The 15,165-nt window shown below is 35.0% G+C and overlaps 1 protein-coding gene across 8 annotated transcripts in view; it reads right to left on the bottom strand.

The window, feature by feature from the left end:
• HERC4 (HECT and RLD domain containing E3 ubiquitin protein ligase 4) overlaps positions 1 to 15,165 on the bottom strand; it is a 153,577-nt gene that overhangs the window by 114,407 nt on the left and 24,005 nt on the right. For 5 of the 8 annotated variants that reach the window (XM_023509507.1, XM_012801419.2, XM_023509511.1 and 2 more), the window contains 2 exons: positions 10,178 to 10,337; positions 2,660 to 2,736 (listed from right to left, as the gene is read on the bottom strand). In XM_023509507.1, the coding sequence (XP_023365275.1) occupies positions 2,660 to 2,736; positions 10,178 to 10,337 (237 nt within the window). The remainder of the gene's footprint in view (positions 1 to 2,659; positions 2,737 to 10,177; positions 10,338 to 15,165) is intronic. The other 3 variants (XM_023509509.1, XM_023509510.1, XM_023509513.1) reach the window with 2 other exon arrangements.

Raw genomic sequence — 15,165 nt, 5'->3', positions numbered from 1 at the left:
AAGGAAAAAAAAAAAAAAAAAAAAGGATAATAAATGGATAAGATACTGCCTAAAGCATAAAGCTGAACAATGCAAAAAAAAACAGGTCAAGATGGAAAACTCCTCAGTAAAATCTTTGGATTTAAATCTATGTTAGATCTACATACCAAAATATTAAAAAAGGTACTGGCAAAGCAACAAGAAAGAATACATAGAGATGCCATGTTCCTCACTGTCTACAGAAGTCCAAATTCCTTAATATGATATTGAAGACCCTTTATAACAAATTTCTATTTTTATTTCAGCCTCAACTAAAGTATGGGTATGTTTCCCGTGTCCTCACAATACACAAAACTCTACAAGCCATCACTTTCTTAAATCTATGCCTTTTATTAGTACTATCCCCTTAGTCACTTCCTAACATTTCCCCTAGCCTAGCTGCTTCTCAACATTTCTCCAATTCTTAATTCTACTCATCTTTTGAGATTTGCACCAAATACCAATCCTCTCTTCATTGTTACCAGTTCTACCGATTAGAACTAATTAATTACATCTTTTTCTTCATGGTCTCTCTTTTTTTTTTTTTTACCTTGTGCAAAACACTATGTTTTTGTCCATTTCAAACTACAGTTATTTGGATATCTGCCTCTTCCCCTCAAGCAGTAGTTCTCAACCTTCCTAATGACACGATGTATTTTCATTGTTACAAAGGGGTCGTGACCCACAGGTTAAAAACCGCTGCCCTAGAGTGTATGCTCCCTAAAACTGTCTTTCTTAATTTATCTGTGTTTCTCTACAGTTCTAGTCTAGTGTTTTATTCATAGTAGGCTCACCAGACACTTAATAAATTAAAATAATAGTAATAATAATGGCGATACTGGAAATTATTTTTGATGGTAAAAAATAAACATGTGACGGGTTTTTTACCGATCCAAATTCCAATCTTTAGCTGGCTATGAACAAGTTAAAGCAGTAAGAGAAAAATGCAAACAAAGCTAGTAGGATGTTTAGCTTTCTTCTCTATTTTTATTTGTAAAAAGTTTATCTGGGCCAGGCCCAGTGGCTCATAACTAATCCTAGCACTCTTGAGAGGCCAAGGTAGCAAGAGCCAAGACCTGGTCTCCAAAAATCCAGGCATTGTGGCAGGCACCTGTAGCCCAGGTACTAAAGAGGCTGAGACAAGAGAATCACTTGAGCCTCAAACCAGAAGTTTGAAGTTGCTGTGAGCTTGGGGAGGGATGGGGGTGGGCATGCAACAAAATAAGACTCTGAAGAAAAAAACAAAAAAATAAAGGTTTATCTGCTAGATTAAGAGATACTGGGGAAGCAGTCTTTCCCAACTATGAAAGAATAGCTTTTCATTGTTTAATGAACAATTAGACACAAAAACCAATTTCATACCTATATAATAAACAATTTAAAAAACATCATTCACAACAAAAATTAAAGACCTAAGGAAAAGTCTAATAAAAGATATATTAAAACCTATCCACCTAAAACAAAATACTGAGAAAAATTAAAAGGAGACAAAATAAATGAAGAAATATATCTTGTATAAAAATTAAAAGATTCAATATTACAAAGATCTTCCTCGAATTGATTTTGAGACAATGAAATCCCAATAAAAATTTCTGGCCTGGAATGGTGGTTTATAATTATAATCCTAGCTCTTTGGGAAGCTGAGGCAAGAGGACTGCTTGAATGACCTCATCTCTACTTTTAAAATAGTTTTTTTTTTCTTTTTTGAGACAGAATTTCACTTTCTCTTCCTAGGTAGAGTGCTTTAACATCATAGCCCACAGCAACCTCAAACTCCTGGGCTCAAGTAATTCATTTGCCTCAGCCTCCCAAGTAGCTGGGACTACAGGTGCCTGCCACAATGCTGGCTATTCTTTTTAGAGATGGGGGTCTCGCTCCTGCTCAGGCTGGTCTTGAACTCGTGAGCTCAAGCAATCCACCTGCCTTGGCCTCCCAGAGTGCTAGGATTACAGCTGTGAGGCACAGAGTCCAGACTAAAATAATTTTTTTTATTTAAACATTAAAAAAAAAAAACCCAGCAGTTTCTCTGTGTGTGAGAGAGAGACAGAGAGAAATAGAATACACATGTGAGGGCTTACAAGCTAATTCTAAATTTTATGTGGAAAAGGATCAAGAAGAACTGAGACAATCTGATAAAAATAAGAACAAAGTTGGATGGGGCAGTGCCTGCGACTCAAAGGAGTAAGGCGCTGGCCCCACATGCCAAAGGTGGCAGGTTCAAACCCAGCCCCAGCCAAAAACTGCAAAAAAAAAAAAAAAAAAATGGTATAAAAGAACAAAGTTGGATAACTTTCTACTCATTTAAAAAAGTTCCAAGTAGGATTGGCACCTATAGCATAGTGTTTACAGCACCAGCCACATGCATGCTGGCAGGTTCAAGTCCGGCCCGGGCCAGCTGAACATTAATGACAACTGCAACAAGAAAATAGCCAGGCATTGTGGCAGGTGCCTGTAGTCCCAGCTACTTGGGAGGCTGAGGCAAGAAAATCTCTTAAGCCCAAGAGTTTGAGGTTGCTGTGAGCTGTGACACTACAGCACTCTACCACCGGCAACATATTGAGACTTTGTCTCCAAAAAAAAAAAAAAAAAAGTTTCAAGTAATAAAACTGAAAAAAGGAAAGAAAATTAAAACAATGCTTACCTTTAGAAAGTGCCAGTGAATGATAGTAACCACAAGCAACCTGTACTATCTGGATATCTGACAAACTTTTAATATTTCTAGAAAATAAGAAGAGATAAGGATCAGTTAATTCCATTCAACAAATGGTTTCTGAATGCTACTTATTGACTACTTACTATGTGCAAGTAGGATTTTTTAAATTTATCTAGCAGGTCATATTATTTTTTTTCATACAAGTCCAATTTACCAAAAGTTTATGCTAAAATCAGTAAATAAGATACAAATTAAAAAAATTAAAAGGTGTGATGAGAAAACACCTTGGAAAGATAATATTTCAACAAAATGAACTATGCTCACACCTTAAGTACTCGTCAGAGTAGTCTTATAATGCAAATGTTTTCCCTTATTATTAAAATATTTTTAAAAAATCTTTAGTTTTAAAAATCTAGAATGTATGTTCTTTCTCAGGTTCCTAGAGAACCAATAGGGATCCCTAAATCATTTTGCTCTACCAATTCACAAATTAGGAAACATTATTGCTTTCAGGCTATCCTTTTGCTTTACATCTAAATAGGTGCATTCCATTTATTTTTTTTCCAGCAAAATTTAAGTAATTCACATTTATAATGATTCGTACCATGCTAAGTCTTATTTTCTGGCATTTTGTGTTTTGTCCTTACACGTTTGTAATTTCTTTTCCCTCCTTTTCTGATTTTTAATACAATGCAATTCTAAATGCTAATTTTTAAAACATTACAAAAATTAATTAGCTTTGTGCATCAACCATCCCAAAATCTTTTTATATAGGTCCCTTTTACCTGGCCATGCTACTGTTGGTCCTGAATGAGTGTTTTCAAGAAAAAAAGGGGGTAGGGGGACAGGGGAGGAAACATAATATGTTTCTTATTTCCCTTTACCTGATACTGCCACCTGACCTGATTCTGCCAAATGAGAGTCCGGAACAAGTTCTGAGCAGAGTGTCGAAACACCTGATTTTCGGGAAGCAGCTTCAGCAAATCAAATTTTGAGTAGGAAAAAGGAGAGTTATTCTAATTCTATATTGTTGTATTAAAAATATTTTTATTTAGTGGGTTTATGCGCTTATCTACAAAACCTAAGAGTTGAACTGCTATAATTTAGCAGACTCCAATAAATTAGGAGGTTCCAGTGCACCTTAAAATTTTCATATGTAATAAAATGCTATTTTTCCGCAATAGTAAAATCAAACACTTACAATGTGAAAATAATAATAAATAAAAAATACATGGCAGCTAACTCAGGAGGCTGAAGGGGGAGGACTGGATTAAGGCTAGGAGTTCAAGACTAGCCTGGGCAACATAGCAAGACCAAATATCTAAAAAAAATAAAAGAAAAGATAAAAAAAAATTTTGTTTTAATTGTACATGGACAACTGTGCTAAAGTTACTAAACATTTACTGCTACTGCTTATACACAGCAGGCATACCCTATTTTGAGAGGAAAAAACATCTATTCCAGGTATCAAGTAAAATTCTGCACATAAAACATTACAAAATACTACATTCTCATGTCATCCTATATTTTTCCCTTCATAGTATTTATCACTACTAATTACAAGTGTATCTATTCATTTAACGTTTGTCTCCTTTGCTAAATAATAAGCTCTGGGAAGGCAAATTATGTTTCTTATGCCCATTAGAATACTTAGCGCCCACCATAGTGCCTGGCAAATTAATGAAACACTGTTAAAGAATAAATAAATTTGTAAAGTGTTGGAGGCTTTAGTATTAAGTTAGTCATAAAGTTAGCCAAAAAAAATTCTAAATTTACAGAGCAATTTATACTCACCGATTCTCTCTCCCAAAATACCATTCTAATGGCCAGGCATGATAGCTCACGCCTACAATCCTAGCACTCTGGGAAGCCAAGGCAGGTAGATTGCTTGAGCTTAGGAGTTCAAGACCAGCCTGACCAAGAATGAGACCCTGTCTCTACTAAAAAGATACCTGGCAGGCTGAGGCAAGAGGATTTGCTCAAACTCAAGAGTTTGAGGTTTCTGTGAGCTATGGCTCCATGACCCTCTACCCTGGGTGACAGATTGAGACTCTATTAAAAAAAAAAAAAATAGAACTATCCTAAGGCTTATAACATAAGTGCTAATTACATTAGCCATATCTACTACAGAGAAAATATATTCTTCTGTGGCATTACTGTGTTAAAGAAAAATTTATCACATTTCATCTTCACATGGATTTATTATTGCATAATACACGGAAGATTATGAGTATTTGAATTTACCAATTTTTTTAAGTTTTCAGAAATAAGGAAGAAAATTCATATGAATGGTAAAACTTAATTTACCAAACTGGCTTCCCCTCTCCCATTTTTCCTAGTAAGATAACAAATTAGAAAATACTTAATTAAATAGTATTATGTACAACTCATCAAAAGTAATCCCTTTTGTCAAATAAAAAAGATAATGTAAATTTAAAGAGTTATATGTGTTTAATAGTAATTTTTAAAAGGATTTAAATATACTTAACAAAAAAGTAAAAATAAGCCAAAACAAATCTGAAAATTGAAAAATAGAACATATACACACAAAACATGAAAATCTCTAATTAATCTAGAAAAAAATTTAAATTCAGACCTCTAGACCAAACATTTTATAGTACTTATTAATTTAAAACAACTCTCTCAAGTCCAGAATATGCCAAACATCTTAAATGACTATGGTAATACTAAAAGGGTCCCCTGAATCATTTCTTGAATGAAATCTTGAATGAGCTCTGAAATCTGTAAGAAAACAGTTAACAAACTAGGAAATAAAATTCATACACTCTTTCCTTGGAATTGCGCCAAAGCACATTAATCACTGTGTATATATACTCCTGTATTCTTCTATTTTTAGAACTGTATATATATACACTCCTGTATTCTTCTATTTTTCCAACTTAACGTATAGTAACAATATAGGCAGAAACCAGGCATTGCCAGTTGTGTTTATAAAGCCAAAGTCCAACAAACAATGTTAACTAGTGAAAAGTTTATATTGATTAAAATTTTGTGAAACTAGGGCGGCACCTGTGGCTAAAGTGAGTAGGGCGCTGGCCTCATATATGGAGGGTGGCGGGTTGAAACCCAGCCCCTGGCCAAACTGCAACAAAAAATAGCCGGGCATTGTGGCAGGCACCTATAGTCCCAGCTACTTGGGAGGCTGAAGCAAGAGAATTGCCTAACCCCAAGAGCTAGAGGTTGGTGTGACCTGTGACACTACAGCACTCTACGGAGGGTGACAAAGTGAAACTCTGTCTCTAAAAAACAACCAACAAAAAAAGACTAAAATTTTGTGTAACTAACGCATTAAATACTTTCCCAACAAAATACAATTAACAATTTTCTATTTCCCATTATCCTAATGATTTGTGAAGTATCTTTACACTGACTTTTTCAATCTTGAAAAATGAAGAATAACAACTGATCTAATCGCTATCATTAAAAATACTCTTTCTTTTTAATCTACCATGTTCTTAATTTTCAGATGCTAAAATTAGGCAGAAACTGTTAATTTTTAAAAGTGAGTGTTAAAGGCTGGGCGTAGGGGTTCATACCTGTAAATCCCAGCACTCTGGGAGGCTAAGGTGAGTAGATTGCCTGAGCTCAGGAGCTGAAGACCAGCCTAAGCTAGAGGGAGATCCTGTCTCTAAAAAATAGCCAGGTGTTGTGGTAGGCACCTGTAGTCCCACCTACTAGGGAGGCTGAGGCAAGAGGATCACTTGAGCCCAAGAATTTGAGGTTGCTGTGAGCTATGATGGCACAGCACTCAACTCGAGGGTGACAAAGTGAGACTGTGTCTCAAAATAAATAAATAAATAAATAAATAAATAAAATAGAATAAAAGTGTTAAAAAAAATTTTATTTCTGACCAAGCTCACAATTCAAACATGTTTACTTAGTTTGTATAGTTCAGAAATTGCTGTACTCATAAGAAACACCATTTTCTTTTGTCCTGTCATAATTTTTGAATTCATATATCTCCAAGCAGCCAAACTTTAAAAACTGAACTTAAACTTTATTGCCAACAACTGTTTGTTGTTCTAAGCTTTGGTGGAAAATTAATTATTTCCACTAAGATTACAAAACTAAAATAGTAAAATTAGGCTTAGTTTTTTTAAATATAAAAGTATAATACATACTCTACATTTAACAAAAAAAACTAGCCAGAAATTCAGGTCTACAGAAACCACTGCTATTGAAATTATTCATTCTTTTCCCAAGAAGTAAAAACAAAACTAGAAGGAAAAAATTATCAAACTAGTAATTTCAAATAATCTGCTTATTAATTACATATTCTTTTTTTTTTTTTTTGAGATAGTCTCAAGCTGTTACCCTGAGTAGAGTTCCATGGCATCACAGCTCACAGCAACCTCAAACTCTTGGGCTTAAGTGATTCTCTTGCCTCAGACTCCCAAGTAGCTGGGACTATAGGTGCACACCACAACACCCAGCTTTTTTTTTGGTTGTAGTTGTCATTGTTGTTTGGCAGCCCGGGCTGGATTCAAACTCACCAGCTCTTGTGTATGTATGTGGCTAGAGCTCTAGCCACTGAGCTACAGGCGCCGAGCCTACATATTCTTCTTTAAAAGTGTTGCTTAATTTACATACTATCTATTGATTGGGTATAAAAATGGCTTTTGTTATCAAAACACTATAGCTAATGTGAATCTTCATTTTTCTGGTGATCTTATAAAAAATCAATAAACAATAATTTATAGAAATCTGTTTACAGGTAATATATGAACACTTTACAAAGCTGGCTGATTATCTCTTAGCTTAGCTTTGCATCTATTGATTTGATACTGAAATTATAAACAATAGTCACCAAGTCTTTCATAAAAATACATTTCTACTGAAATACTAAATTACCTTTTAAAACCTACTAATATTGATAAAAACTATATATATACTACAATGAATCAGATCAATCCATAACATTTTGAAAAAGGGTGAACAGGCTTTTTTTTTTTTTTTTTTTTAGATAGAGTTTCACTTTTTTGCGCTTTGTAGAGTGCTATGGCATCATAGCTCACAGCTACCTCAGACTCTTAGGGCTCAAGCAAGTCTCCTGCCTCAGCCTCCCAAGTAGCTGGGACTACAGGCGCCCACCACAACATCTGGCCATTTTTTGGTTGCAGCCATCATTGTTGTTTGGCGGGCCTGGGCTGGGGATTCGAACCCGCCACCTTAGGTGTATGTGGCTGGCACCTTAGCCACTTCACAGGCACCGAGCCTGAACAGGCTTTTGAAAGGCTAAACAGTAAGTAAAACCTTAACACAGCTTAAAATCAATATAGGTTCAGGACACACAAAAAGAGAAATATTTAAAACAAAGGACTCAAGTAAATTCTCTTTCAGGTCCCCATTCAAAGTCATAAAATGGTGAAGTCACAAATACATAATTTATTATTGGGTAACCTTTAAACAAAATTTTCATGTAATAAAATTTTCTCTTTATACTTATCTTTCCATTTACTATCCACCTACGTATTACTAACTTAAATCTCTTATGCTAGAAGTGCATAACAAAAATTTTAAGGTATGACAATTAAGAGAATGGTAGAATGAAAATAAGTTAAATGAAAAAGCTTTGCTAGGAATAATAGTTTTACTTATGAGAGGAAATAAAAAGCAGTAGAGGACAGGTCAAACGTAAGCCGCTGTGTTTCTATGAATGCTTTATCTAGCCAATAACCATCTGGTTACAAATTACTACTTTCCGAAAGAAACCAAAATTCAAATGACTAAAAATATTCAATTTACTTAACTTAAAAAAAATTTTTTTCTCTCCCAAAAGTACTATCAAGAGACATCAAATGCATAGTAGGAATTCTATTTGTTATCTAATTATAACTGCCATAGAAACGGTGGTATTTGGTTGTAAGCTCAATAAAGAAAATACATGAAAGGCCAGGCCCAGTGGCTCACACCTATAATCCTAGCACTCTGGGAGGTCCAGGCAGGTAGATTGCTTGGGCTCAGGAGTTCAAGACCAGCCTGAGCAAAAGAGAGATCCTGGTCTCTAAAAATAGCCCTTGTGGCAAGCGCCTGTAGTACCAGCTACTCAGGAGGCTGAAGCAAGAGAATCACATGAGCCCAAGAGTTTGAGGATGCCATAAACTAGGACACCATTGCACTCTACCAAGGGTGACAAAACAAGACTCTTGTCTCAAAAAGAAAGAAAACATGTGAATGTGATGTATCCAAGTCTCAACAGAGATAGTTCATTAATAGAGTAAATGTTACATATCAGATTAAGAGTTCCTGTGCTCAATTTTCTTATCCTAGTAGTTACATACCAGTTCTTAACTTAAACTAAAAACAAAATGTTAAAAACAAAGCACATAAATGTGTACAAAATTCTACCTGGAATAAAGCTAAAATTAGATTTAACCTTAAAATTAGATTTAACCTTGGTTCCCTGGGATGTTCTTTTATCACTATAACTATTACTAGAAAGAAAAAACAAAAGAGTTTAATGAGGCCAAAATTTGTACAATTTTTAAAAGTTAAAGTAATGTATTATTTATGTATAGAAAAAATCATTTTTCTCTAAATCTTTACTATTTTTACCTAGGTAATTCATGCTCTTACAGTTTTTTAAAACAATGATCATGCCCTATGCAAATCTATAAGACTGCAACATTGATGAGGCATTGCTTATTTAAAGTAATTTTCTGAATGGGCATGGTTGGGGGTGTTATGTGTGTGTGGGACATAACCACAAGACAAAAGGTGTGTGGGACATAACCACAAGATCTACTTAACAAAATCAAATATTTTGACCTGGCTGTTTATAACCTCACATTAACCTGAAATAAATTTACTTTAAAAAAAATAATAATCATCATCATCAATGGTCCAAAGAGTTCCCTTTTTAATCTTTTCAGTACATTATATTTGTACATATTTACGGGGCACATGTGCAATTTTGTTACATACATAGAATATGTGATGATCAAATCAAAGTATTTAAGGTAAAAAATTAATAATCTTATGATTGAGTTAATGGTTAATATAAATTATGGCCACTGCTATGTAAAAAAGTGGAAAGTGACTGAATTTCTTTTACCCTAAAAATGTTGGACTTCTATAGTCAATAAAAACAATGAAGATTTAAAAAAAGATTAGAAAAATCATGCAACCAACCAATATTATATTATATTATATATTATATAAATATTATAATAGCTGGGATATTTGAGATGGTAGGATTAGGGGTTTAAATTAGCCTAACCTGCTAAGAGAAAATTTATAATAAAGTATTCCCTATCCTTTTTATTTACAAACATAAATGCAATTCTACTGATGATTGAGAAAACAGAGTATTTGAAAAATAGCCAATCAACAGTTCACCTAAATTAAAAGCAAGACGTAAACTCTTTTAAAGGACTCAAAGGGAAAAAATAATTAGCTGTCAACTCATACCTAGAAAACATAATGATTTAGAGTAACAAAATTATAAAAGATTGTTAAGGACCTCTTTATGGTCACCTTTGTTACCTGGGTACTCTGATACATTCCTCTGATCCTAGCAGGCCAAGTTGTCCATCAGAATCAAGACCCCAAGCATACACCTGGCCCTTGTCATTTAGTGCTAATGTATGAGCTTCTCCACATGAAACAGCTACGATATTTTGGGCATCCAGAGCAACAACCTGCTCTACAGAAATCAAGAAGAGAGACATTACATTCTAGTTTTGAACTTCCAGTGAGAATAAAACACATTCAATCCTCATTTTATACAAAAAAGCTAAGGAAATACTTAAACACACAGTAAATGTAACCAGTTACTTGGGAACGTCTAACAAATATGTTCCATACATATTTCTCATCATGGTAAAGATAACTTCACTATAGAGCATAATCAACTAAGAATATTAAGTGACCTGAATATATATTTGAGGGAAGAAGTTAGGGGTTTATAAAGATTCTCTTAGAATGTATTCTCCATTCAAAACCATTTCTCATAAAAGAAGACCCAAAGTGAAAAAGGAATCACTTAAATAGTTTGGGTGTTTAATTTTTAACAATAAAACCATTATTGATACATATATTACCCTACAGCTACTACCATGGAGTAATTCTGAAATGGTAATTTCTAAATGGAAAACAAATGCTTTACAGATCTCATAAATATCTCTTGGACGTGATGAGTAGAGAACTGAAAGGCAATACGACCGTAACTGGTAAGTTTTCAGTTAATGGACTGCCATTTTATTTGTTTGGAGTTTTTTTGTAGTTTTTTTGGGCAGAGGCTGGGTTTGAACCCGCCACCTCTGGTATAAGGGGCCGGCACCCTACTCCTTTGTGCCACAGGTGCTGCCCATATGGACTGCCATTTTAACAACAAAAAATATAAAAACTATATGCTTAAAATGTATTCAAGTTTTAAGCCATAAACTAAGTCAAAATATTGGCTCTTCATAAGATGCTCAGTAGCCAGCAATGGACAAATCAATAAAGAAAGTGAAACTGTGAATATGTGTGTGGGGGAGTCAGTGGGTCCCTTTCCAGGGAACAATGTAAGAGTGTATGGTACACTTCCTGTGTAAGGGACAGAGCTACAACTTACGCTTTGTCTTACAAAGGCAAGCAATGTGACCTAATTTTATGTACCCTCATATTAACTAAAAATAAAAGGAGAACTGTTTCTCTAATCTTTTTTTTTTTTTTTTGAGACACAGTCTCATTTTGTTGCCCTTGCCCTGGGTACAGTGTCATGATGTCATAGCTCACAGCAACCTCAAACTCTCGGGCTCAAGCAATTCTCTTGCCTCAGCCTACCAAGTAGCTGAGACTAAAGGCGCCCGCCACAACGCCCAGCTGTTTTTCCAGCCAGCTATTTTTTGAGAAGAGATCTCACTCTGGCTCAGGCTGATCTGGAACCTGTGAGCTCAGGCAATCTACCCCGCTTGGCCTCCAAAGGATTACAGGCGTGAGCCACAATGGCAGGCTGTGTTTCCTTAATCCTAAAAATGTGTTTGTCAGTTTTATACTAGTAGCACTATAAGTTTCTTTTTAAGATGGTATTTAAAATTAACTTTTTAAAGCTTAATAAGAAAGTCAGAATTACTAGCTTTAATAAACTAAAAGTCCTATGTTGAAAATGGTTAAAAGTGGATCAATCAGGGCTTCTTCAAAGGCTCAATTTACAAATGTAGCTGTTCAATAATAAAAGAGACTGCACCAAACAGGTTGAAATTCCTATGCATAGAGAAATTCAAATTGTATCTAGATCACTATTTTGAATTTTGAAATGGGAGGTTAGCCTAGATAGCCTCTAGGAAACTACACAACCTGAATGATGTACTTACCTTAAAGTACTATGACTTGGTAACTCTTGAAGCTTTCCGTATATTAAAGTTCATTTAATCTTACACTTTGTATGTATGTTTTTATAAAATTATATTGTAGAAAGGTACCAAAAAAGAGACATAATACACTGTCCCCCCCAAAAAAAACAAGACAAAAGACTCAGAAATAACACATCATTTGCTAATATCAAAACATTCCCATAAACCATAATTACGAAGTAAAATGTTTATAAGATGTTCTCCTTCACAGAGGCTCCAGAAATAAATCAAGATCTCTCCAAAACAATCCTCAAAGGAAATAGCAAAAAATGAAAGGATGACAAGTGGGGTGAATAAGACTGGTTGGTTCACCAATGACGAATTAAGACTAAATTAGACAGCAATGACTGTAAAGTCAAAGGCAAATCTAAGAAACCAAGAAGAAGCAATCATTTATATTAAACACTAATCTTACTGTAAACTTCTTGTATAGTAAGCACTTGAGACACAGACGAATAAACACTTCTAGCCCTCAAAGAGTTTATAATCTAAGGAAATACAGGGAAAAAAGAATTATAATTAAATGCTAAGATAAAGATATACAAAATACACCATGAGAACAAGATACTATACTAGCCTTGCAAGCTATTAGGAAAAATTCTGGAAGACAACAATACTTTAGCTAAGTCCTAAACTGATGGAAGAGAAAGCGATTATCTATAACCGGTATTTGAGAAATTCAAATTATTTGTTCTAGCAAAACAAACAAACAAATAAAAATCCAGAGACTTAAGAGAAAAATGGGGGGAAAAAATCTTACTCCTATCTCAAAGAAATAATCTTCCTAATTTTCAAAAACTTCCTGGAGGAGAAAAAAGGAACAGTAATTTCACATAAAAAGTGAGTAAAAGATGTGAACTGACAGTTCACAAGAAAAAGAAATAATCCTTAGTCATATGAAAAGATGTTCAACTTCATTTATGGGGGAGAGAAAATCAAATTCAAACTACATCAAGAAGACAGTATGTTCACATAGAAAATTCAACAAGCGATATACTTTCCATTTTGTACTCTTCCATATGGGTTAACTTCCAATAAAAAGTTTATCAAGAGAATAGAGGAAAAGCCACAGACCGGGAGAAAATATTTGCAAAAAACACAGTTGATTAAGGACCATTATTCAAAATATACAAAGAATGCTTAAAACTCAACAGTAGGAAAACAACTCAATAACAAAATAGAACAAAGATCAAAGCAGACAACCTCATCAAGGAATGGCAAGTAGGAATACAAACATATGTCTGACATCATGTCATCTAAGAATTTCAAATTAAAACAAGATACTACTACAGAACTATTAGAATGACCACAATCTAAAACACTGACAACACCAAATGCTGGCAAGGACGTAAAGCAACACGAACTCTCATGCATTGCTGGTGGAAAAGCAAAATAGTATAGCCTTTGGAATACAGTTTGGTGATTTCTTACAAAATTAAACATATTCCTGGCCAGGTGCAGTGGCTCACGCCTATAATCCTAGCACTCTAGGAGGCCAAGGTGGGCAGATCACTGGAGTTCATGTGTTAAGGACTAGAATAAGCAAAAGCAAGACCTGGTCTCTACTAAAAATAGAAAAAACTGAGGCAAGAGGATCCCATGAGCCCAAGAGTTGGAGGTTGCTGTGAGCTATGATGCCGCAGCCTCTACCCAGGGCAACAGCTTGAGACTCTGCCTCAAAAATAAAAAATAAAATAAAATAAAATAAATAATTCTTATCCTATGACCCAACAATTGTATTCCTTGGTATTTACCCATGAATTGAAAATATATGTCCCCCAAAAAGGAAAAAAAAACCGTATATGAATATTTATAGCAGCTTTATTTCTAACTGCCACAATTTGGGAGCAATCAAGATATCCTTCAGTAGCTGAATAGATACATAAACTGTGTGATATATACAAATATTACTCTGTGTTTAAAAAAAAAAGAAGAAGAAGAACAAACAGGCAGGGCACAGCAGCTCACACCTGTAATCCTAGCACTCTGGAAGGCCACAGCAGGAGGATCCTCTGAATTGTGCTCAGGGGTTTGAGACCAGCCTCAACAAGATCAAGTCTCTACTAAAAATAGAAAGTTAGCTGAGCATCATAGTGGACACCTATAGTTTCAGTACTCAGGAGGTTGAGGCAGGAGGACCACTTGAACCCAGAACTTTGAGGTTGTTGTGAGCTAGATGCCCAGCACTCTAGCCTGGAGAAACACAGTAAGACTCTGTGGAAAGAAAGGAGAGGGGAGGGAGATAGGAAAGAGGAAAGGAAAGACAGAAAGGAAAGGGGAAGAGACAAAGGGAAAGGAAGGGGAGGGGAAGGGAAAGGTTGGGTAAAGGGAAAGAGTAAAGGAAAAGGTAAAGAGCAAGAGAAAAAGGGAAAGGGAAAAGGAAAAAGAAAAGGGAAAGAAATGAGCTATCAAGCCATGAAAAGATATGAAGGAAACTTAAATACATGTTACAAAGAGAAAAAGCCAATGTGAAAGGCTACATACTGTATGATTCTAACTACAACATTCTGGGAAAGCCAAAACTATTGAAGAGAGTAAAATTAGTGGTTGCCAGACACTCGGGGAAGAAGGAATAATTAGGCAGACCACTGAGGATTTGTAGGGCAGTGAAAGCCCTTCTGCATGATACACAGTGGTGGGTATATGCTGTTGTACATTTGTTAAAACCCATTAAATGTGTAACAGTAAAAGTCAGCCCTAATATTAAACTATAGGATTTGGCTAATAACAATGCATCCATGTAGGCTCATTGTAACCATCGCACCACTGTGGTATAGGATGTCACCAGTTGGGGAGGGTGTGCATATGTGGGGAGGAGGCGTAAAGGAATTCTGCACTTTCTGCTGAATTTTGCTCTTTGCTCTAAAAAAAAAAATGTACTCTTATACACTGCTAGTTGATGGAATAACCTCAGGAAAAGAAACATGGCATCATTTAACATAACACATATGCATTTACCATCTAAGACCTGGCAACACCACTTCCAGTAATTTATTCTTCTGATACACCTAAGAACATGTGAGTGAGGGTGTGTGCATGCATGCATGCATGCGTTTGCAGCACTATATATAACAGAAAAAGACTGGAGATACTACAGTCACACATTGGAATGCTATACTCTATTAAAAAAAAAAA

Source organism: Otolemur garnettii, unplaced genomic scaffold (assembly GCF_000181295.1).
Source record: "Otolemur garnettii isolate 467f Iridium unplaced genomic scaffold, OtoGar3 scaffold00008, whole genome shotgun sequence".
Classification (NCBI taxonomy): domain Eukaryota; kingdom Metazoa; phylum Chordata; class Mammalia; order Primates; family Galagidae; genus Otolemur; species Otolemur garnettii.
This window is presented reverse-complemented; position numbering and strand designations above follow the sequence as displayed.